A 26,481-nucleotide genomic window follows, 5' to 3' on the forward strand; every position below is an offset into this window, starting at 1 on the left:
AAAGAGGAGGATATTATGAAAATATGTCTAAGAAAGAAACTGATGTTTGGAAGCTCATGACAACTTCAGAAAAAGGAAGAAAAATGAGTCATTCAAATCAGAGTAGGAAAAGATCAAACTGTGATAACATAGGTTAAAACTGATGGAAGAACAGATTTTATAAATACTCTGAAGTGAGGGGAAAAAAGCATGAAATAATCTGCAGATGCTTAAATGAGTTTTTAGGGATCTTCATGACAAGTTTTCCTGTGCACAGAACAGTAAAAAAACCCTATAATTTAATTATGATAAACAGACTGTTTGCAAAAGACTGTTGAGAAAGAGTCACTCTTAGAAGATTTTAAGAGAGGACAGTGAACATTTGACTTCTTGGGGAACTAATTAATGCTTCAGAAGACTTCTAAACTGAGAAACAAGAAGAGGTGGCTTATACAAAACTGATGCAATGGCAAAATTTGATTTTAAAGAGAGGATCAAGGACAGCAACTAAAAATGTATGTAGTGAGATAAAAGTACATAGAAAGATAACTTTTGGTTCAAAAGATGTAAAGTAAGACCAAAATCTGTCTCAGGATACTAAAAGAAATTTGAATATTCTATTGATAGCGGAACATAATTTCACTTAGAGATGTAATGAGATACTCAAGAAATTGTGGTACAAGTGATTCCAAAAGCTTAGAAATAAAATACAGAAATCAAATCTAGTCACGCCAGGTACAAAAGCAAAGTATAAAGGAAAAAAAAAAGAAAGGGAAAAAGACAAGGAAATATAGAAGCTTAAAAGTATACTGTTACAAAGAAAATTGGAAATACAGCTAGAGATACCTGACTGGAAGGTGCATTACATAGTAGGAAAGCAGCAAACTAAATAAAGTCAGCATGAAAAACATACATATTGGGCAAAAATATTTTTGAGAAGGATTATGAAAGATGTTCTACTGGAGCAAAGACGGCAATTTTCTTTAGATTCACTTCATTCTGGGTTCCCTAGCTTTCTCCAGGTTAGACTGGAGTATGGGATTTTTTTAATTATTATTATTATTATGTTAAATATTGTATGGTTGAGATTTTAACATCCTACATACAGATCAGAAGACAAATCATCATACAAAGAAAAGGAAATAGGTAGATGGTTGGATTTATTCACCTAATAGACTTGAAGCATTTTAGAGAGATGCTTCAAATACTTGCTTGGTAGTGAACACAGGCACAAGCAAATGTTGCAGAAAATGACCTTAGAGTAACAACTTCATTTAAATTAAGTAGGGAGATAGGCAAAGGTAGGGCTAATTATGGCTTTTCTCTACAAAAGGGCAAACTTAGAGGAAAAGGAAGCTAGCCAATTAAACTGAGGAGCTTGAGGACATGAATGTATAAAAAGCCTGGAAAAGTCTTTAAATCAAAACTGGATAGAGTTGTTTTGACCTCTCATATACATATAGGAGAAAACTTACAGATATAATTCTAGAATCAAGTGGGAAAAATAACACCTCTCTTATGACAGCAGAAATGCTGTTCACTGATGTTTTTCTGGCACTTACCCTCTGGGTAAGTTGATTGTTTGAAAGGAAGGGAGCTTCCTCTTTTGTAGACTGCAGGTCTGTGAACTTGTTCAGCAGGAAGCAGATCCTGGAATGGAGAATGTAGCACCCAAAATGGGAGAGAAGCAGCAAGCAAAGATCCTGCTGGTGCCGTGAGTGCTGAAAGGAGTTGGTGATCTGCCTGCAGCAGGCAGCAGAGGCAAAAACTAACCACCACAAGACACACAGAAAGCAAGACTCATGGGAAAACTAAGAATGGGAAAACAGTCAAGTGAAAATTGAACCCAGGAAGCCACTGGTAATTGCTGGATTGGAAAAAAAATTAGCGGATGCAAACTGCCTAGTAAAGGTACGAGTAATAGCTATACCAGTGTTATTTTCTGCATCTCACCTAGTAATTCTTTATTTAACATTTATATTGGTTGTAATGAAACATAGTTTTAGGCACTTGAAGATGTGATATTTAAAGAAAATGTCTACCTTGAAGCTCTGATAGACGAGGTATCCTAGAATGACAACAATGACTCATGAGCACGCAGATAAAAAAATCCACTAATGTGAGAACAAAATTAGAAAGTAGCTTCATAGGAATGAGATGCTGAAATAATTCTTGATGAAAACTGGTGAGGTAAAAAAAACCCCAAAAAACAATTTTAATTGCTGTATGATGGGGCTTTCTTAGTCTATGAACTATTTAGATAATACCATTGCCTGTGATAGCGTATCAGACTCAATGACCCAGAGCATCATCAGAACTAAAGCAGTAGTATTTCATCAAAAGCTGCTCTAAAGAAAGAAGTGTTTCCCAGTAGTCTTATAGCCATTAATAGCCAGTCATCTATTTCAGAGAAGTTATATTTCCATGCACACAATAAATCTTTACTTGAAATTTAAAACGTTTGCACCATTATCATCTCATGAAGTACAGAAAGACAGAATATTTCGGTTTTTTGCTTGAAACCTCAGACCAGTCATTGTCACAATCCATATTACCTATGCAAGTAGGCAAAGGTTTGTCCCAAACTCTTCGATCTCCACTTAAACAGGTCATAATGCTACTACCATGCATTGTATAGCCAGGATTACAGCTGTATAAAATGACAGTGTCTATAAAATGTCCTTCATCTCGTATCTTGTAGCCATAATTTGGTATGCCAGGATCTTCACACTTCACTAGGTCAAAGCCTGCAAACAGAAATGGGAAAAGAAGAAAAAAAGACATGGAGATATAAAACATCAACAAGATATAATGCCAATGAATCTGATCCTGATGCAAATTATATTCTTGTGATTCAATTACGTTAGATATATCCCCAGTGATCAAAGATAAATTATATATAAATTGGGAAACTCAGAAACTGAAACACCAGGAACTAATTGTTAATTTCATATTTGATTATTATATTAGCTTATTGAAGAAAGTATATTATCTATCATATCCTAAAATAAGATTAGTGACAAATTTATTAATTTGTACAACTTCTATGCTTTCATCCTATTTTATTCAGTGGAAAGGAAGTATCGATCCTGTATTTGGCACTAAGTGGGAGCTTCACTTCCTCATCTAATCTCTATAATGAAGGCAGGAAACCATAGTGGTAACTCAGGAAGAAAATGGAAAGGCTATTTCATCCATCCTAGTGTCAAGATAGCATGGCTTCAGTTTCATCTCTGCTGAAATAAAGAACCGATTTTCAATTAGCATTCTCCTTTTTGGCTGACCAACATACTGAAAGGCATAAACAGTTCTCTTTGTGCTCCATGGAATGACCAGATCTACTCTGAGTAGCTACAACTCCTTCCACATTTTACCCATTCCTCTCTGCATTTTCTCTGTGTAGCATTGCTGAAATTTAAAGATGCATTTTATATCTCTCCTTCTGCCTTGAGTTTCAGTTCTTGCAATAGCATAAAGAGAGGTTCCAAATTCATCTTTCTCAACTCTAGATTCTTCTTCATCGTGGATTCTTCTTTTTGACTGCCATGTCTTCATACCAAGGAAGTAATTCTGACTCTACAAATATTTTCCGTTTTGCTATCCTTTTTTGATTGAACAGCTTCTTCAAGTGATTTCTGAATCAGGCTGTTGTTCTTCCCTTCAGTCTTCTGTTTTCAGCTCATTCTATACCTGAGCTTGCCCAGGTAAGTTGTGGATGCCCCTTTCCTAGAGCTGTTGGTACTAGATAGTCTTTAAGGCCCCTTGCAATCCAAACCATTCTATGATTCTGTGAGGTCCTTCACTAAGTAGTATATAACATAACTATAGAAAACCTTTCATTATTTTACAAATACACGAACTAGAGTCGGTATCACATTTTTCTTGTTGCCTTCCTCCTGGCACTGAGATCAACAAGAGCTGAAAAAATGGCAAGGAGTCTGAGGACCTTTCCTTCCTGTACACATGCTAAAGCTATCCGTCAACTGAGTCCTCTGAAAACACAAAATACCCTTGTTTTCTTTGTTCACTTATTGGGCAAAAAGTTGGGCAAACTAGTTAGCCTAGGCTACTTTCACAGTCAGTAAAGAAATATGACTTTCTAGAAAATAAACTACCCTTTATTTTTTAACAGGTATTCAGATCAGTCAGTTCAGTCAGCTTCTGGAGACATTTATTTTCTACCTTTACTTTAAACTGAGCCTGGATTGATTCTTTATATAGTAGGCTATACTGGCCCAGAATTTTAAGTATCTAGACTTAAGGAAAATGAATTGCACCCAAAAAAAGAATGCTATTCCATCACATAGACACTGCTTCTCTCTCTGTGCTAATACCTTAAGAAATATCAAGCCCCAAGACCAATAAGAGTACTCCGACCACAGCCACGCACCCTTAAATTCAATTATTTGAAAGAGCATAGCTGTTTACAAGCCACTTCCTGGGAATTCAGCTATCTGTCTACTATATTATGACTGTTTAGGAAAGTCCTAGACAGAAGTCAACATAGAAGCATGTTAGCATTTACCCTAAAATCTTGTCAGTCTAAAAAATCACATCTCCATGCTCATACTCATGCCGTGATACAGTTTAGTTTAGTAACAGAGGTGCAGCCTTTATGTCAGGAGTATCTATGATCACACACAGTACAAAAGGATTATAGAGATTTATCATTATTCTCTTGTTAAAATATTTTTTCCATGTGAAAATTTGCACGATCCAGCAATTTCTTTTTGTTGACAAAAAAAGAAAAAAGCAAACATGTTCAATTTCCAAAAAAAGAAGTAGCAAACATTTTAACTGGCTCTTAGAATTGATTGTATAAACAGTCATATCTAAACAGTTTTCTACCCTTTAGAACGAATGCAAACTTATGGAGTATGGTTAATCTCATCCTAAGTGTACTGGGTTGACCTTGGCCAGACACCAGGTGCCCACCAAGCTGCTCTATCACTCCCCTTTCAAGTCAGACAGAGGAGAGAGAGTAAGATGAAAAATGACTTGTGGTTTGAGATAAGGCTGTTCAATAAAGAAGAAGCAAAAATTTGTGTGGGTAAAAGCGAAGCACAAAATAACAAGATTTGTTCTCTACTTCCCATCAGCAGCAATGGCTGGTCACATCCCAGGAAGCCACATGTAATGGTTTCTTAGCAGGCAGTCATTGGAAACAATGAATGCCCCCCTTCCTCTTTTTTTCCTTAGCTTTTATATCTGAGCTGATATCATATGGTATGGAATATCCCTTTGGTCAGTTTGGGTCAACTGGCCTAGTTGTGTCCCCTCCCAGGATCTTGCCCTCGACTGGGGGAGGAACATTACAGTGCTGATGCTGTGCTCAGCAGTAGCCAAAACACTGGTGTATTATCAACACCTTTCTAGCTATCAATGCAAAGCACAGCACTGTGAGGGTTGCTACGGGGAAATGAACTCCAGCTCAGCCAGACCCAATATACTAATGTAAAAAAAAATAGATTGGATGGACTGTGCAATTCTAAAGAGGACTATTTCTCTTCACACACTACAGAGAACCAAGATGATTAGGTCATTCAGATGAGTTGAACTTCACAAGAAAAAGCTATATTTTGTTATTTTAATTTCCTTATTAAACATACAGAGACATTTATGTAAAATCCTGAAAATGAAAGTTTGATAGATAACATGATATTTTAAGGCTGATTTGACAGCATGAGCCAGTGTAACATTATTTCTTTGTCAACTGCTTTTAGACACTTTCCCATTCTTTGTAGGTACACCATTTGGTTATCACAGGAAGTGGCATATTATTGACAGAGGATTCTGGATTAAAGAAACTATTCCTGGATTAAAGAAACTTCCTGGATCAAAGAAACTATTTGCGTCTCATGAAAAAAATTTCCATTAATCCGATATATAGTTAGAGAGATTGATTCTCCAGTTCCCTCTACCACATAAAGAAGAAAAGATTTTCAGAGAGAGGTTGGTGGTCTTTTATAACAGACAAATTTGGATGAAATGAAATGAACTTTTAGACAAACAAGCCTTCCTAGTCTGCTACACAGGCATCTTCGATACAGAAGATGTCAAGACTGAGTTGAAATTATTGTTCTGACTTGCTATGATTTCATGTATTCCAGTTAGCATTCAGTTTAGCACAAGGTGTAAACATACATGATAGATGTAAAGAGGTAAAGAGATCATATCACAAGCTTTAGAAGTTTGAGAGAAGCCTACCATAACCTGCCTGCTCTTTCTCTGTTCTTGCTTTGAAACAGGATTGAGTAGCACTAAAGCTATTCCAGTTTTTATTTTACCTCGTTAATACTTCACATCATTATTGTAAGTCACTTATACCTTCAAGTATTCACTAACACAGAGGTTTTCCACTTCCTTTGCATTTTAGATTGCTACATGTTCTCCAAATTATTTTTTTTTGGCCTGTGGAAAGACTTTTTTACCTGTCTATCCCAAGGTGAATTGCCTAATTCTTCAAGAGTCTCACACTCTACAGATATTCACTGAACTGTATCTGTAAACAACAAAGTACCTCTAAAATTATAAATAGCAAAACACAACTTTGGTTAAAACATTGTGTCTGAGCGCACAGTGGTACATACAGGAATTTCTCAGCCTTACATGTGTCAAAGGACATGAAGTCCCTTACAGAAGATTATTGCTTTTTTAAATCTTATTTTTGAGACTCTGTGGGAGCATTTATATCAATGGAGGAGTTAAGATTTTCAGTCAGTCTATTTTAAACCCAAATCAAATATTTATTTGGGGTAAAGTGTTAGATAAGATGAGTGTAGAGAATATAACAAGTCACTATGTCAGGTACCAGAATTCAATTTTCTAATTCACACACAATAAATTTAAAAATATGCAAATAAAAATAACTAACTGGAAACAAAAATATAAAACCTAAATTTAAATATCCTTAAGACATTTATCCCTTCAGAATTTGCTGGTTTGTTTAGATTATTGAGATATTTCTATCAAAAGACCACCTTGATTTTAATTTCTTCTAGGTATTGATAATTCAGTAAGTCCAGTGGTTCTCTTAACTTTTAGGTTTGTTTGCACCATATTATGTCTAGAAAAAGAAATTGTGTACAAACATTCAGTGTGGCAAAATAAAGAGTATTATTGCTTTTTGTATCTCAAAAATAGAATATTCTCTGCAACAACATCCAACAAACTAATTGCTGGCTTTTATGTGATACTGAAAAGCAGCAGAAACAAACTTCTTAACACCAACTCGCAGATGTTAAAAAGGGCATTCTTCTTTAGTCAGCATGCTGGACGTTCAGAGGATAGTTCCACTAATTGAACATGACAAATGACAGATGGACAGGGCTTTTTATTACACACACTATTTACATATTCATTAGATAGTCTTGTTTACTAATACATATTCATTAGTTTGCTTTTATATAGTCACTCCCCTATGGAAGTCCTTGTTTGGTCCTTCTGGGTCTTCTTCATCGTCTTGACCTCAGTTCTTGAGCATCATGGTGCTTTGCCACCAAAAACTGTCACGTTTGTTCTTTATTTTATTTTGTTTGGGTACACAGAGCTTAGTTTACGTCCTGTGTGCTTGAGTATATCCGTTATCTAATCCTTGAGGGCTTCTCTAAGATGATATTGTTCCTTATTTGGGCATTCTGGGATACTATGAGTAAAGTTTCTTTTTCTCCTATCAGTGCCAAATTTTTAAAATGCCACTTTGTATACTCCAGAAAAACATATAAGAGTAACAGTACATAATTTGTAACTACATGTTCACTACACTTCTCCACTAGCAAGACTATCTCTGTTTCTCAGTAGGCCTAATAAAAATTGTGGTATTTCACGTGCATGTATATGCTGCTCACCGTGTGCAAATACAGCAAGATCTAGCCCTGTGGGTTCACTGGCAAGCTGCCTTTCCAGATCTTCCTACCCAATTTATTCCCCTTCCCCTCACATACAAAAATTAGAACTTTCCATTTCCTTTTTGCCTGATACTCTTGTACATCTGATGTAATTTGTCATAAAGTTGTTGTGAAATCTCATTGTAGAAATTTTGAAATCGAACTCCAGTGTTTAAGTAGATGCTGTGAACTTTCACAGCAAGGAAATATGGCCATGAGCTCCGCATAATCACAGCACTTGGGTTTATCTGACCCTGAAACAAGTCAGCAGCCAGAGAAATTCTACCAATATTCTTACTGCTGAGAAACATTATTGTACTGGCAAATTGCTGCCAATTATCTTATTCTTGAGTTTCATTATAGGATTATCAGAACAACGAATGGATAAAAGCCAGTTAAATTGAAACCAAAACAGCCAGAATATATCTTGATGACTGGCTGCCACCTCCTGACATTATTTGTCAAACATGATTTGCTCTGTCATATTTGATGTAAATAATCAGGAATATAGAAATACCAGTTGTCAGGGTAAAAATTATTGACACCTCTGTAATATATGTAGACTATTAATTATAGCTTCTTTCAACTCAGTTTAATTATGAAGGGCTCTGTGGTACTAGCCACATTAGTAAGCAGTGCAGTATAGTAGAAGCAAATCTGGGTAGTGAAACAATGAAGCTGAGGACATGATGTCCATGCTATCTGCACTCAAGTGTTTTTACTTTGGGCTGGATTTGGCGCCCATTAGTGGGTGCATGCATGCATGAAGCACATCTTCCAGTTCAGCTTCAAGTTTGTACCTTCCCCAACCTCTCATCAATATGAAGAAGCGAGTGTTCATTTTGTGTCTCCTAGGTAAATTTTCAGAGATTCTATATTGCACAGTGCACTTTTAACAGAAGCTGATGAAGTTCTGAGGTATCTGCAAATGTTCCCTTTACCCATTTTGAAAAGAAGAATACTGTTCACTTACTATATATATATACACATTTACACTGCATGTAAACCTATAGTGGCCAAATTAAAAGTTAACAATATAAACCAAATAATTTCCCACTCCTATTTCTGGAAGAAGTCCTAAGGTATTTTCAAACAATCATTCACCTAAAGCCAGACACACGAAAAAGTAAACACCCAAAGGCATGTATTACTAACATTTGGATACTTGGTCCCTACTTTGAAACTCTAATATTGAGTTCACCACTAAGACATTTATGAATGGATAAAAGCAACAAAGACACTCTGAATTGTAAGGTACAGTACTCATCCAAATTCTACTTCCTACACAAAGGTATGCTGATGTATGTTACATAATTACTGACTTAGAACATATAAGCACAGTGTTAGTAGGGATCAGAATATAGGCCCTCTATCGGCAGCCAAGAAATTAGGTTGCAGAGCTTTATTCCTTCCTATTTTCTTTTTTCTTTTTTTCTTTCTGGCTTAGTAAACCTTTTTCATGCTTTGGCACTAAATATACCACGGCAATTAAAACTTTACTCATGGAGATGGAAGATAACAGAGAAAGAAAAGAGAGAAAGCAGAGGAAATAATTGAACTGACAGTAAAATAAATGTAACATCACAGCCCTTAATACTGTGGTCCTGTGGTGCAAATTTGTTCAACAGCTTTTTGACATATTAGCTTTATTTATGGCTATGTTGAATTAATTTTTGTTTGTCAATTGCATTCTGACTTTATGCCAAACCATATATAAAACTGCCATAAAAGCACAGAACGCTTATAAGTTTCCTTCTGTATGCTCTAGTTAATTTCACAGAAATTCAATCGTGTTTGTGCCAGATTCAAATCAGATTTGCACTGCTGGGCATCCTGATGCTGCACAGATTCATTTCTAATGATCATGGAACCTTGGCCTCAGATATGATCCCAGAATACTGCAACCACCAAATAAAGGAATTTCTTCTTGTAAATTCAAGAGCATGAACCTGTGCTGTTGGTTTGCAGTAAGATCCTAAATAAAAAGCCTCCAGACAAAACTGGAAAGACATTACAAAAGAAATGCCATCTGGGTTACTTTCAAAACTTTAGGTGCGTAATCTAAAGATAATCAGGGCCTCAAAATATAACAACTATATCCTGTAGGTGTACGTCAACACTATCACTGGTCTTAGCTCAGATGAATAAGTTTATAGCCATATAGTTCCATGGAAGAGTACAGAAATAGTGTATAATCTATCTTCAGCTTCTGAAAGTGATGTGATAAAATATTTTTGCATGACTTCAAAAATGAAAGATAAATGCATATATAAATACTATTTCAGTACATACACAGAAATATCAACAGATGTTTCAATATTATAAAATAAAAGGAATATGAAAACATTGGTAACATCAATAACTCTTTTAGTGCTACCTAAATCTGAAGTTATTTAAGCTCATAAACATAGTTGATACATTTAACACATATCAACTGTTCATATGTTTGAACTACCAAAGAGTAATTGAAAGTATGAAATGGTATTTAAGTTTATGTTCAGAGTGTATAATGGATTTCTAAATGCATATAAATGTCAACGAATACTCATTCTACAGTCGCTGCATCCTAAACATCCATAACATAATCTATTTAATTAAATCAATGCAATTCAAAATAAGAGTTCTTAGCATTTTCATTCTGTCTTGGAACCATTTATGTGCTATTGAAACCTACAGTTGCAGGGAAAAAATTTACTGGAAAATTGGCCAATTACAAAAATCTCTACCTAATTAGAATGACAGAAAAATCTATAGAAAGAAAAGTGTCTGGATAATGTGGCTATAGTGAGGTATCAGAAACTTGCATGAACTTTCAAAGAGCCTATGATGACAAATAAGCATGGGCTGTATGCACTGGGACAAAATTAGCTCCAGACCTCTCTCTTGGATTTGTAAATTTTTTGGAAGAAGGACTGAAATATTTTCAGGTCTTGGGAATTGAGTATTTTACATTCTAACAGAGATCATCTTAAAGAGAATAAATAAGCCATGGGTTTTTTTTCAAATAAATGGATATATTTCTACTTAATTGTATGGCAAACTTAATTCCCAAGCATTTTTGATACTTGCTGCTTTGTATCCTTTGGAAGCTGAGAGGTACACTCGTAATTTCTTGGAAGCTTTTCAATCTATTAGCAATTAATTTTGCCTATACGAATGAGACAGTCATTCAATGGATAATACTTTCTAACAGGAATTTCAGCAATTATTCTTAACATGAGCAATATGTAAAAAATTTATGTAAACATGGAAAATATTAAAGTAGAGATGTGAAGACGTTATCAATAACAGGTCTTTTGAGCCTAAAATGAAAAACAACTTTTTTCCATCATTTTCTTCTGTAATAGATATATTACAGAATGTTCTAAGGCCTTTCCCCACCAATTTCAAACCAGGTTCTTTGTGTCCATGTGTCTTATTCAAAAATTTTGTCGTCCTTTTTTCAGGTACAACATTCACATATACAAATAAAAATTACAAATTTAAGAAGCAAATTAAACACATGTAGATAGGTAGCAGAAGACAGTTTTTATGTGACTATTTTTTGAAAGAAAATACTTTTCATATTTTATTGAAAGAAAATACTTCTAATAAATAACACTACTTGAAAGAGATGGGTGTGCAAATATACATAGATAAGAAGCAGGGATTAAAGGTGAAATTCCATGTGAGTTTAAGATCTCTTAATTCAAGTGTCTACGGAGAAATATCATCAGAACCTCCATGTCTAAGCCTCCTTTATAATCAGTGGGGAAATGACTGATACACCCAATGACTGACACAGTACTTAAAAACAATCTGTAGATTGGTTGTGAGAAGAGACTTGTCTTGCCTTTTTTTGTGAGAGAAAGGAGAAAGGAAAGGAGAAGAAATAACATGAACACACACTTCTTTTTTTTTGTGTGTGTTATTTAGTGCAAGATACCTTCTCTTAACACATACCAATTGCTTCAGTGATTGCAAATACATTCCTTTCCTCACAGTCTTTTCTAGAATACTCACTCTTAGAGGAATGAAGTCACCATGAATGTAAAGGGTGGATTGAAACATGGAAAAAGCACTCTACAAACTTATAAAAAACAGTATGGTTCAGACAGAACTGAAAGTTAGAAGTATCCCATCATCTGCCACTGTGTTGATTCTTTCATACACTGACAGGCAAACAAAATGCACACAGAACCTGCTTTTCTGGCTAGTGCTACTGTGCCCAGCACTTCTGAAAATCAAGTTCTGAATACTCTGCGGTGAAAAACTCAGATAATAAGAAACACATAAGTCTTGTCTACCTTACATCATCCTGTCTCAAGTAACCTTCCTCATCTAGAAAGTTAATGGAAGGAGAAGGAAGAGAACTGAATAGGTTTATAACATTCATTTCTAACTATCTTTCTTCCAAATAGTCCCTGATTCTGCATCCCTAACTCTGCTCATATATCATGTACACATAGTTTTGACAGGGCGATTTTAATATGTATAAACTTTTGAAGGAATAATCTTTATTTTATTCTAAAATAAATTACTGTTCTAAATAATTAAAAATATATTTTAGATCACTGAAAGAATCTGTTTCCTATTTATTGCTAATCTTCAGTTATAAAAAATTACTAGGTTTGAGGACATCAAGTTTAATCTGCTGAAATGTAAATAATTACCTAATATAAAGACAAGAGAGGAGAAAAAGTCACATTCTTACATCTAGTCTGCAAAAATCAAAAAATCAGTCAGAAGAAAGTTAAGATCAAACTTTGATCTCTGCAAATTTTTTGAAATGTCTAACTTTATATATTATATTATATATTATTATATGCTGCATATTACATTATTATATACTATATCATTATATATTATATAAGATTATAATTTTGTATTAGAAGCATGGAACAGAATAATATATTCACTTTTGTGTAGCTTAGATTTTATAATTAGAGTGTTCTAGTTTATACTTTCATAAATTAAACAGCAAATCAACAATGAGGCACCTAGAATATTTTACATTTGAATTGCAGCAAGAAGTAGCTTGCAAAAAGGATTAGTCCATCATCTTAGGTGTCTAAGTGCTGATATCTACCTGACTTAAGGAACTGCTTATTAACCTCTGAGGAGGTTTGAAGCTGGCTCCCTGCCAAGTCTCCAAACCTTACCACAAGAGCTCCCCCTCCCCCCAAAACCAAGGGAAAAGAGAAAAAAAACCCAAGAGAACCGAAACAAGAGAGAGGCAGCTAAAGTAATATATATAAATATATTTAAACTTATATTACATTTATATACAATTGAAATATATGTACAATTTCAAAAGGAAAAGGGAAAGGGAAGAGGGAAGGAAAAAAAAGAACAAAACCAAAATAAAATATACATGATCAATAGCCCAAGATCTAGCAACTAACAAAATTAGCAAAAGAATATCTTACTACTCTCCTTGGGACAATAGAAAGTTGCGCTGGAATGACCACCGGCAACCTCCGCCTCCCAAGGTCGGCAAAGCCTTATCAGGCCTCACTCCCCAACCCGACAGACTCAACGGCAGGGAAACCCGCACCTCCAAAGCCGCCAGAAGGAAAGAAGAGCCTCTCCTCCTTTCTTCTTATACCCTGGTTTACATAAAAATTGTAGGGAATATCAGGTAGTCTGGCCACTTCCTTGGTTACAAACTGGTCACCAAGGAAGGCCCAGACTAAACTACCACACCTCTCCTTCCCAAAAGAGAGGGTTGAGCCAATAATCCTAAACAGGAAATAATAATTTTTCATTCAACATGAAGCAAATGTAGGCAAGAAGGCCAGGGGTAAAGAACAGTAAGACATTGGCAGTTCTGTTCAAGTGTTCTAAGCTTTCAGACAGGAATTTTTGCTCATGGGAAAATTCTGGTAGTTACAGTAGTGGGAAGAAATCTACAGTAACTCTACTGTATACTCATCTAAGACTTGGAAAAGAGGAAAGTATTTACTGCAAACCAACAGGAGTCTTTTTGTGAAAAACAGAGGAAATAGTCAAAGTTTTGGAACAAATCCCAGCTAAAATTCATTAAATCCATTTGCGCATACATATAATGGCAAGGTCTATAATGGCTTCATAGAAATAGATTCTTTTTAAAATATGAGAGAAAAAGTTTAGGTTGAGGTCGAAAAGAAGGTAAAGAATTTTTGTCTTTCAAGACAGAACTTGCACTGATAAATTCATTGATAAATTCATGGAAATTGTTCCCACTAAGGTCTCAATAGTGCTTCAAATATGATAATTTCTTTAATATTAAAGTAATATAATCTTTAGGCCATCACTTCTGAGATTATGAATTTATCTGAAATCTGCTTGCAGGTTTCAATCACATGCTGTAGCTATGATGCATACATCAGCAGGTGAGAAACAAACATGCTTAAGAAGCCTACCTGAATTGGCATCGCTGAAAAATCTTACTTTCATATTCTAAAGTTAGAATTTCAATATAAATGTAAAACAACATATGCATATGGACAACTGTGGTAATCTCTGCTAGCTCTTTCTCACCTGCAAAGCATGACTGCATTTTAAGCTTCATAGCAAGAGATTTTAAAAAGCAGACCTTTTCTTGATAATAGATGTGAATTACAGCACTGGGAAAACCCAATGGTTTTAAGCAGATGAGAATCTCTGAACCATACACAGAAAAGTCAGGAGACCTTTGACAGGCTAGAACTGGTAATTTTCAGAACCAAATCAAAATAACCTTTAACATATTACCTTTTCCACATGTGTGATATCTCTTATCCAACTGATATGACACCTCATATCCAACCTCTTTTTTTTCTTAATTGAAAATAAGAAATAGTTAACATCTTTCTTCTTTCTAATCCCACGTCCAGAGGGATAATTCAGTGATTTAAGGATGATAAATTATGTAAGTTTTGGAAACTAAATGGATTTTTTTTTGAAAATTTCAGAGCTACCTTTTTTTTTAAAAGTTATTCATCTTGTGTATGTATATTTAATTCAAACAGAATCCTGGATTTCACTCCAAGTATTTTTTTGAGAATGCAATTTAATAACCATGGACTATTCAGCCTGTACTCCTACCACAGAACATCACCATACCAGCATTTTCATTTACAAACCGTGGGATAACATCATCTTTCAAATAGAGGTTCATACAATGCTTGTATTCACCAAATAAAATGGTTTTCATTGTTTTTGTCTTAGAGAAAAAAAAAATATTTGGCACCTACTCTGTTTATCAGTTTAAATTCAGCAGTTTCATAGATGTCTTTAAATTAAAAGTGAAAATCAACCTTAATTATAACATGTTATTTTATGCTCATAAAAGATTTTGAGGATTTTGGGGAAGGGGGGAATGATATGTATATATTGAATACATTGAAAGCTGAAGGCAATTTACTTTTTTGTGGCAGGAAAGAGGTAAGAGACTATATGATCATGTTATTAATCAGGATATCATAATTCTTGTACACAAGTGAACTGAATTAATATTTCTAATAAATGCTTTTCTTTCGGCATTAATTAAATTTTTGTTTCTTAATTTTGAAACTTTGATTTTCTTTTAGAATAGTTTTTTTTACACATGCAATACAGCTTACATTAATTTGGCATTAGTCACATAATGATACTGCTCTTAAAGGACCTATGAATAGGTTTGGCATGCATAGGTTAAGACATGATAATTTAATTTTTTTTTGCCTTTTTTTTTATTTAGTTTCATCTTATATTTTTATTGCAGTGTGTATAGGTTCTATTTGGAACAGATCTTATATACAGACTAGTTACAGAAAGGAAACTGCAAGAGCTTCTTTTCATTACTGGATTGTTCTGCTCAACTGACATAATACAGCCAGAGGCAAAGCAACCATATTCCTGAATTTGAGTCTGATTATGTGCTAGAGTAATTGTCTGAGTTTGCAGTTTCAGAACATTGTTTTCACTGACATTCTAACATTTTCAATTATTGTAGAATAGGTAATGCACTAAATTAAATTTCAGTTCATGATTCTCTTAAATTACTTTCCAGGTTTAAACCATTTATGTAAACTTAGATTATGATAATTCAGATTCACTTCCCATGCACTTTCACTATCCCTTGAAAGAGTTAGGGTTAAAGAATGATAATAATACAGAACTTAAACTGAAAATTAGAACTAAATCTTTAGCAATAACAGAATACTATGAATGCCAAACCAGTGCATCATGCCTGAGAAATGTATTAAAAAATTTCTTTTCTTAAACTGAAGAGTAGATCTTAAGGCCAATGAAAAGAATATTTTAAAGCTACTAACCATGCTTTCTAAATACAGAAGATGAGAAATGTAAATTAAAATATTAAAACATACATTTTAAAAAGTCCATCTATGCATAATCCTAAATCTGCAGAAGCTCTTGGAATGGAGAACAGCTCACGGGCCTGAACTACTCTAGAAGTAATAATAGCCATGCAGAAGTCTGTTTCCAGTGAAAGAAATGGTCATGGATTCAAAATACAAGGAAGTTACTATTAAGTTATGATTTGTGCCTACATAACATACACTCTCAAAAAAGACAAATCCTTAGTGAGATTTTTTTCCAGCTCTCATTTCCATCTTAGCACAGAAATGCAGAAGAATATCTAATTTCACATCACAAGGAAATGTAGGATAAAAATAAAAGACAAGTGTTGAGGAACTAATATGGAATTTAATTTTTAATCTATTGCAGTAAATCAGAGACAGGTCAGTGAAAGGCCTTCAGAAAGCTAAATCTAGCTGCAGAGTATACCACAAATTTCTAAATTATTTTCAGCCTTTATAAACTCTGTAATTGGTTCTGCATGTGTCTGAAACACAGAAGATTCTATTGTGAGGCAGGACATAGTACTAAGTGGCCCAGTGCAGCTGAGCATGTTCCTACAGATAATGTCTGTCAGTATTTCTGGATGGACCCTTCCACTGACTCCTTACAACATTTTTTAAGGTTTATTCTTCAGATAAGTGAAGCTTTTGCTTCTATTATTTACTGCACAGGACTGAGGGACCATGAAATTGCCATAGAGTGCTAGATAAGCTGCTCCTAAAAAAAGCAGATGTTTGTATAAGGTCCAAAAGCAACTTCATGCTCAGACAGGCAACTGCCAGTGCAAGGGACCTTGTAAAAACCTGCAGGTCTGAGGAGAGTACAGAGAGCAATTCTACACAGTGGTAGAATTCCTCACACATCATAACACCAGGATACATGGGTAGATGGCATCATGAATATAGACGCCTATCATCAGGCACCATGAGAAGAAATGAGTTTTGAGATTTCAAGCTGATACTGTGAAGGGAAGAGTGTTTTCTTCTCAAATGTTTGGGAGCTGAGAAAACTGTGAAATATAGTATAGAGCTGAGTGATCTATCATCTGTGCATCCACATATATATCATACAGTAGACAGCATTAGGCAGTACTCAAAAAACATATACAATACTCAAAAAACATATATGAAACATTTGTATACAAGATGTGTAGTAAAGTGTGCAGAGATTATTTTAGTGCAGAAAAATACTAGAAAAGTGAGACTACTGAGTTCAAGGAATGAGGATTAAACAGAAGCTAGGAAGCACTTGTGACACAAGTCAGAGTAAGTGCAGTTCTCCGCATGATAAGTGAAAACAGCCACTGTTAAAATTTCTCTTGTGTCAGGACTGTGATAGGGGAGTGGTTAGAGACAGCAGGGAGACTGCCTCTTTGTTATTCAGAAGCAGTACTGCATTTCTTCTTATTTAAAGTTGCAGTCTGTTACTTCTACCAGACAGCTGTGTTTTGCTTTTTCTGCCTGTCAGTGTGTGGTATCAATAAGATTTCATTTTTATCTAAATGTCATTTTAACATTAAATGCTACTGACATGACAGCACAAAGCACTGTTGTCTTTATACCAGAATGGCCAAATCTTTTAACTGAGCAATGAACAGGAAAAGTAGGTCCCACCGTGGGAATTCCTATATCTACATCTTCTCTTCCCCACAAACTAGAGGTGTCTCAAGAAGAAAAGTTCTAATCAGACAGAGGAAAAAAAGATCCCCGAAATTATAAAACTGTAATTATGAAAGAATAACTGACATTTTCTCAGTGAAGAAAACCAACTGCTACATGAATCAGTTGTGGCTACAACATGCATAAACTTAAATTTTTACATGCAGATCTCTACTAATGTCCGCTATTCTTAGGGAATTAAAGCCACCTTAAAAGTTCTTTTTGGTTCCTTGAATTTTACAAACACTTCCCATAATGGTTAAAAACTAAAAAAATATTGGAGACCTAGGCAAAGAAAAACTTTGCTATTTTTGCAAATTCTGTTTGAGAGGAGCAAGAAATAACATTAGGGAAAACTCATACAATTTTGGCTTCATTCCTAAGACTAAACAGAATTTGCAAAATGACAACTTTCTCATACTTAAAGACTTTCCTATGTAATTGAAACATTTATGATGGAGTAATCTATTGACACCTGAGATCATTCTCAGGTAAAAAAATTTAGTCCCATCAAACTGCTGTTGTCATTTCCTTAGCACTGAAATATAAATATTCACAGTTCCCTGTGACAACAGTGTAGAGGTACTATAAGTGAACAGACACTTTCCATTATTCTTCCTAGCACATGATAAGGAAATGGCTTTATATAAACTTGTTTTACACAAAGTAGACAAGTTTTCTTCTTAGTTCCTCTTGTCTTTCTTCTCCTCTGGTAGAGTCAGATTGATCTATTGCTCATATTACAGTTTCATTGAGTCTTATTCATACTTACCCCACCAATCTCAGGCTAAAGTATTTTTCATTTTCCTGAAGCAGTTTCCTTAAATAAAATCATTATAATTTTATTCTTTAGTCAAAATGTTTCTTAGTTTCTCAAAAGAGTTAAGATGAGAAAGAGTACAGATGTTTTATGATCCTTTCTAGTAACTCTACCTATTGGGTTAAATCCATTTCCTTGAAACAATCTTGTAGCTGTAGATCATCAGATTTCATTTAGAACTTGAATTTTTTATAGATTTCTTTTTAATATCTGATTATATTCTGATTTCTACAATTTATACAAACATCTCAGATTCTAAATTCATAGAATATGGTTTTATTATGTCAGTAATGAGATTCTGAACAGAGATCAAAATTTCTTTATCCTCATTTCTGTTCTCATGAATCATTATCTTTTTCTTCTGTTGTATTTTTAAATTTAGCATTATCTTCAGAATTCACAATATCAAAAAAGCTGGAAAGGTAGTTGCACAGAAATGAAATAGTAAACACAGTAGTCTTTTTAATAACATTGCAGTGTAACTTCTTAATTTCAACAGCACTGATAGGAAGAAAAGTACTACAAAGATCAACAATTAAAGGCAATTAATAATGCCCTGGGGGTAGCCAAAAGTCAGCAACCAGACAGAAGTAACCCAAACTAATTTACCGCTAAATTTATTAGATCATCACTTCTTCTATCTCCCTCTAACAGTCTTATGATATTCATTATTCAATTTCATTCACTCATATATATTTCTCATTTCCTTCAGTGAGACAATATTTTAGCACTCTTTTAATTTTTTCCTTGTTTTAGTGATTTTAAAGTATCTGCAATTATATTTCAATCTGAAAACTGAATAAATAAACTGAAGAGTAATCTTTCAGGAAAGTTAATTCCAGCTGTAAACTACAGCCTTTTTATCCAAAAATATAATTATCACTTTATGTTTGATGTATTTACCAAATGCAAAATGGACACAATTGTTTAGTAACTGAATTGGAACTGCACCAAAAACTCCAAACCCATCAAATGAGTATAAATTTCTAGTATATCTAATCGTTAAGACATTACTAGATGAGACTCTTCCAGAAAAAGAATGCGAGGCAGCACTGCAACCGGTTTTCAGAACATTGCAAATTATAATAAAAATTTTAAAAAATTATAAAAGCTGAAAAGTCCCACACTGAAGGGTTTGGAAATAACAGTTACAGTTGATGGAAATCACTTAGTGAGATGGTCACCACCTCAAATTTATTATATTGAATTTGGCTCCCGAAAATACTGTAAAATGTAAGGAATTAGACTGTATTTACAAATGGGGATGTCTTATGTGAGAGAAAGTAGGAAGAAAAGTCATTACAGATAAGCTTTTCAACATGAACAGCTGCAAATTGATCATATATGACAGAATAATTTAGATACTTGGCAACAAAAAAAAAGGAAAAGTAAAATGTTATGAAGACATAGGAAACTGAATTTTGCTTCTCTACACAGCATTAAGATCACTGTTGGAAGACTATGTCAAATTCTATCTACACTACACAATGGGAAAATACTTGGAAGAAGAGAAAACAGATTCAAAACCAATCAGTCAGGAAAAAAGCCTTAAGACACAAATTATCATATCTTGCCTTACACAGAAAAATATGGCACAAATGAGCAAATATTATTAGAATTGCGAAGTAAAGTGCAACAAAATCAAGCTATTGGATGTAGAAATTAGGTAAAATTCCATCTTTAAGTAATATGACATTTCTCAACAGTAGGTGGAACTGATCACTGAAGCAGGATTTGAAAGGAACTGATTCAAGATCCTTGAAATCAGAACCCTTAAAATAAGATTATTTTTAAAACAGGTGTTTGGTTCCTTGTTTTTCAAATTTTTAAAATTTGAGATTTACCATGCACAGCAGAAAGACAGAAGGGGAAGTGAATGATTTCTGCTTATTCCACAGCTAGTTCCAGTCCAAAGGGAAACCAGCAGATCTATTAGAAAGAGCTATGATTACATTTCTGTGCCACAGTATGTTGTGGTGCTCTGCTCTGCATCTCATGGAAAGTAATGTAAAAGGCAATAAATTGAAGGCAAAGGACACTTGGAGGTTCCTTGAAACCTGCACAAAATGTGTCTTTAAGTGTGTTGGAATCAAACTAGTTATCCCCAAAGTTATTCCCCACTAAAGACTCATTGTTTTGCCAGCAAAATTGATTCAATTAGTTGCATTAGTCTGTGGGACAAGTGCACTCACTTGTCAAAACTTGATCACTCAGGTCTCCTTCCAGCATACTTCACATTGATCCTGACAGGCAGTCAGGACACCTTAAGAGTGTACCCAGTACAGAGTATTCTTTTATTCTCATTTTTTCTTTTCTTTCCTTTCCTTTTTCTCTTTTCTTTTTTTTTTTAACATTTGACTGCAGGTATTGAATTTTCCATTTTGAAAATTGGCTCTCTACTGCTACAGTGTAGTACTAATATATTCAACCCACATGTCACAATTCATTCACTCCTCTCCAAACCCCACTGTTAAGTCTTAAAAATAATCACGCTAAATTTAAAAAGTTACAATTTTGCTTTTAGCAATGTTTTTAAATTACCAACACCTATGTAGTCATGTAGACAAGTAAAACTCAATCTCTTAACCACAGTACCTTCTAGGAAACTATCTTCAGCATTCCATGATGAATGACTAGAGCTAAGAAATAAATATTTCCCCACAAAGCAATCAATGAGACCATATTTATTAACTACTTACTTGTGTAGGTCAGCTGAAATCCTTGGTCAGTATCAGATCCATTGGTATTAAACTCTATCCACATATGGTTAGAGGTGCTATTAAGGGTAACTCCCATCATGTCATTTTTGGTGAAGGCTCCCAGAGAGCGTGAAGAACTGCCTTTTCCATCATATACCTTGAAGAAACAACAGTATGAAACTGGACATCAAATCTAAATATTTGAAAAACTTTAGTTTACCATTATACAAAATTTCCAAAGTTAGCTGTGTATTGCCAATAGTTTCCTCCAAAACTTAATGCTTCTATTTTGTGAAGTACATACCCCTTGGTTATACAGTTCAGTGAAAACTAAAATATTCTGTCTCCCTTGAGGTGTTTTAGAGTCTTTTTCCTTTTCAGTTTTGTGAGCTCATCTTGAAAGAAATTAATATTTATATGCAATTTTATCTTCTGAGGTTTCATAAACTCAAATTGTTTTTCGTGATTATTCACAAAGGCCAACAGGAGTATAAGTCCTGAAATCACCATTGAAGGTAAACCCTTACAGCCTACTCTGTTCCCTCCTGTCTGGATATATCAACAGCAGAGCTGAGGTATTACAGTCAATCTGTCACCTTTTATTTCAGATTCTAAGCTTGCAGCAATTTTTGGGTTACTATAGGTTTTAACAAGGAAAGAGAGGTCTTCAAAAAGATATGTGAGTCTATTTCCAAACTAATTGTGGAGATGTCCTTATTTACCACATTACTTTATTGAAAACTCTCAATGGAGGACAAAATCAACAATGTCAACAATATCTGTGCTTTTTGAAATCCTAGACTGAATAAGAATGCCCTTTTAAATAGTCACCAACACAGGACAAGTATAAACTTTTATCTTGGAGGTTACATTTTTTTTTTGCTTATTGCAACACCTTGAAAGCCACACAGTGAGAAAATAACCTTCTCTGCTTTTGGTTTGGTTTGGTTGTTTTTTTTTTCTCAAGATGAACTTAAAAAGCTAATTTCTTCTTTAAATTAAATAAATCGCCTGTACTTTCTCATGGAAAAAATAAGCAATATGAAATGTGTAAATATACACCATACATGAAACATCATGTCAATGCTTCTACAAAAGCAAGTAATGAATTTGGACAGCTGGTTTCTGATATGAAAGATAATTTGCCCTTATCTCATATGTCCTAGAGTGACTATAGACAATTAGTGCAAAAGCTAAAATTACAGTAAATATTTCAAGCTCTGGATCTTCTTCTCTCCACTTGCAGACCTTGTGGTACAGTGAGGATTTATACTGATTCCAGCCAGAGGCAGAAAATGACCCATTTAACAGTATAAATTGTTACATTTGAGTCACATACAGTTCTTCCTATTTGAATGTCCAGTTAGATCTATTAATGAAATTTAGAAAGGCATCTTTTAAGAGGACAGATCATTGCAACATTTGTAGGTGAGGATCAACAATTAAAAGCAGTTCTATTTTCTCTATGGAGAAAATACCAGCATGCCATCAATATAGATGCATGTCTTGAAAGTACCATGTTCCCCTCTCAAGTGTCAACATTAACAATATAAAATAAAAAAACAACATGCAAAAGATTTTTTAAAACAAAAGTATACATTTATTTTAATAAACATACATAGATATAAATAATTAACTTCTCCAAAATAAGCTTTTGAAAAATAATATATTGTGCTAGCCATTGATAGAACAATAGATCCTTATTACTAAGGCAAAGATTGTCTTAGATCATATAGAGGAGATGTGTCAGAAGATACAATCAATTTTATTTAATATTCATACATGCAGTAACACATATTTAATATCTACCTCTTGGAAGAAATATGACTTTAAGCTGTGCTAAGAGTATCTGAAAAATTACTTTCAAGATTCTAACCATTGTTGTGGGACAGAACTACAGATCACTTTCATGGACTGATAACACCTTATTTGTCAGAGCTGGAAATCTATTGTACAAAGTAAATAAGCATTTGTTCCCCATAAGACTTATTTCCACAGATATATTATACTAGAGTCATGAGATAATGCTTTGAATGGAACGTTCTATTAATTGCAATTAGTTAAAAATGGTACCTATGTTTAAAAAGTGTTTTTTTCTTCTATAAAACATAACAAAAACCTCATGTAAATACTACAATTGTGCCTTAGACATCTTGTTCCAACAGTATTCTGCCTCTCTGACTGTTACAGATACTCTTTCTACCTGAGGATTAATAAATTAAATAATAGTATCTCTCAAAATTAATCCATACACAAATAAATCAGTGTTTTATTAAATTAAAATTAGATAAGAGACATCGTGTGAAAGCAGCTGTTAAAAAAAACCTGTGACAATCTGTACCTGTGACACTTGTCCAGCTGTTGTTAATGTTACAGACATAAGTAGGTACATATCTACTCTAATAACTGAAACAGTGTTAATGAACAAATACAAGCACTGAATCTCCCTTGTTTATACTGAAAAGTTGTTTGAATCAACCCCAGGAAAGAAGAAGTTTTTTGCCTGACAATTCTTTGCCATGCTAATTATTGTGGGCCAATCATTTCCAACAGATAGCTTGTGTGCAACCGTTGTGTCATGTCATATGTGACTGACTCTAGAGGCAGAGAATACATTTAATAAACTAGTCTAGACATTATCACTATTTATTCATATTTGGTGTGTATGTTTAAGTCATTTGGGAGAATACATTTGAAATATAATTCACATGCTGCAATTACATGCTCTGTCATGAAGAAAAAAGGAAGGTCTATTTGGCCAAACGGATGAAAGACCGAATATTACATTCTGGTTTTCCTCTTACCTCTAATAAATTCACTGTGATTGCATTATAAAGATTTCAGCATAAGTAGCCACTTCAAAGAATTCTGAAACTTCAAGTGGCAGTTAAAACAGGGAGTTCAGGAAGATGAAGTGGTAGCAAGTGAGGAAGATAAGCTTCAAAATAAAGAGATAATCCAAGTATTCAGTTTTGCCATATGCCCTCCAAAATGGTGAGACTGTTTCTATTACTTTACAGGAATTCAAATTTCTAACCCGCTAATTGAAGTTCAGATTTTGTCAGAGCTATAGAACACTTCGCCCACAAATTACAGTAATTAACCTGCATGCATTCTTCTTGAAAGCAATAGTTTTGACCCCTTCTCCTGCACTAGTCTTATTGTTGCCAGAAATAATCTTGCAAATTATATGCTATACCATGTGCACTTCAGCCTCAATATCCAGACTCAATATTCCCACTTGAATACCAAGCTGAATATATACAGCTGCAGGTAGTTTATATTTTCAAAGCAAGTAAACAGTGACACAGTAGGAGTCCAGTCACCACAACTTGATTGTCTACACAATATTTATTGTCAGTACATCTGGAACACATTTAATGCAGACTTACTAACACCCTCACAAATCTTCCCTTAGAAGGCTGCATAGGCCAGGGACTGTTTCTGAGAGACAGTTTGAGTGAGTCACCTTGTTGTATAAGATTAAAGAGCATAACATTATAGATGTAATCAAACTGCAGAAGCTGGTCTTGGGGACAGCAGGGAATGATCATAGCACTGTTTGGAGCACTAGGTTAAATTTAGCCAGAGCATTCAGAGTTACCCCATTTCACCTAAATGTTTGTGAGGAATGAAAGTGTTTGCTTTACTAGCTGGGGTTAAAACATTCAGACAAAAGAAGAGGACAGTGCTACAGTTATTCATGAGGTGAAATGCTCCAGTAACAGTGCTAATGTATGTGCACCTCCTGTGGGAATGTAAAACACTCACCCGAAGGAGAAGGAAATGCTGGTTAGAGTTTCCTAAAGTCCAGTTTCTAATTCTGACAGTAAAAGGAAATTACTTACAATTAAGTTTAGCAAATTTCCTTAATTGCAGAGATCTTTATGGCTTAAAATCATCCCAAAGGGAAATGCTTTTAAAATATTGCTTTGATGGCTCGGGAAATAATGCTGTCATTATTTTGCTTATTCCCATATAAATTTCAAAATCCCTTCATTACATCCTCATGGAGTTCTTAGTGATCTCACCTCAAACAAATAGTGACCAGTAATGTCTGACACTCCTGGTGGGTTGACCTTGGGATTATTACATTATTATTTCAGTTTTGACTCAGTCCTCTTTATCACACACTACTGAGCAACATTTTTTGCCCTTTCTTACGTGTGTTTCCCCAGTGCCACTCCCCCCTCTTGGCTGTGGGCTCAGCTGTGCCTTGTGGTGGGGTGGGTCAGAGACGGTTGGAATTGACTGTGTCCAGCACAGGGCAACCCCGGCCTCCCCTCACAGAGCGCCCCTGCAGCCCCCACTGCCCACATATGGGCACCTGCATCCAATGCAACATTATGTATGCATATATCTTTCTTTTAAAATAGAGTAAGACATTCAGCTGGGAAAACGCCCTATATTTCAGCACAAGGTTTATAAGTATTTTTAAGCCTTAGTGTATCCCTTGCAAGCTGCCTGCAAGGTAATCTTGGGGCTTTCTTCGATGCAGGCATAAAATATAAGGCCAGTGTTTATAACAAATTTTGCTCATATTTTGTGTGCAGATAGTAGAGAAAGCAACTTCGACGTCCACTAACCTGCCAAAGGGCTGATTCCAGTGGAAATATGTAAAAGGACATCCTGGCATGGGAAGGGAAAGGAAATAGACTTTATTTTCATAAGTGCAGGTTATAGAGAGACTATAGTGGAAGAGACCTTAATTGTATAAATGGCAGTTGTGCTATGCCAGTTGACTCAGAATCAGAGAACAGGCCTTGCAGTTCAGATATCAGCATAATTTTGCCTTTACTTCCTTTGGATCCTCAGGAGTATTGTGCTAACAGATCTATGAAAGAAGAAAGTATCTAACAGATTGCTCAGAACAGCTTTCTCTTAGGCAAATCTTTCTTATATCTCCAGGGAGTATCGTTACGTATGCTTCCAGAAAGGAAGTTGCTAAATACTTTGTGATTTTAAGTATTAATTAACTGAAAATTTGGAGACATAAATTTGAAAGACTAATTTCATGTATGGTCAACACTTCAGATGAATGTCATGATTTTCAGTACAAGAATGTAGCAGCCATTATTAAGAAGAGGCAAATTATGGCCATGCTGTAGAAAAGCACATGTTCAAAATCTATG

At 34.6% G+C, this 26,481-nt stretch overlaps 1 protein-coding gene across 5 annotated transcripts in view; it reads right to left on the minus strand.

The window, feature by feature from the left end:
- The window catches only part of CSMD1 (CUB and Sushi multiple domains 1), a 1,127,710-nt gene that overhangs the window by 202,147 nt on the left and 899,082 nt on the right, over positions 1-26,481 (minus strand). For all 5 annotated transcript variants that reach the window (XM_027690129.1, XM_027690128.1, XM_027690127.1 and 2 more), the window contains 2 exons: positions 21,350-21,506; positions 2,535-2,726 (listed from right to left, as the gene is read on the minus strand). In XM_027690129.1, coding sequence (XP_027545930.1) covers positions 2,535-2,726; positions 21,350-21,506 — 349 coding nt within the window. The remainder of the gene's footprint in view (positions 1-2,534; positions 2,727-21,349; positions 21,507-26,481) is intronic.

Source organism: Neopelma chrysocephalum, unplaced genomic scaffold, assembly GCF_003984885.1.
Source record: "Neopelma chrysocephalum unplaced genomic scaffold, ASM398488v2 Primary Assembly neopelma1_80b, whole genome shotgun sequence".
In the NCBI taxonomy this organism is placed as follows: domain Eukaryota; kingdom Metazoa; phylum Chordata; class Aves; order Passeriformes; family Pipridae; genus Neopelma; species Neopelma chrysocephalum.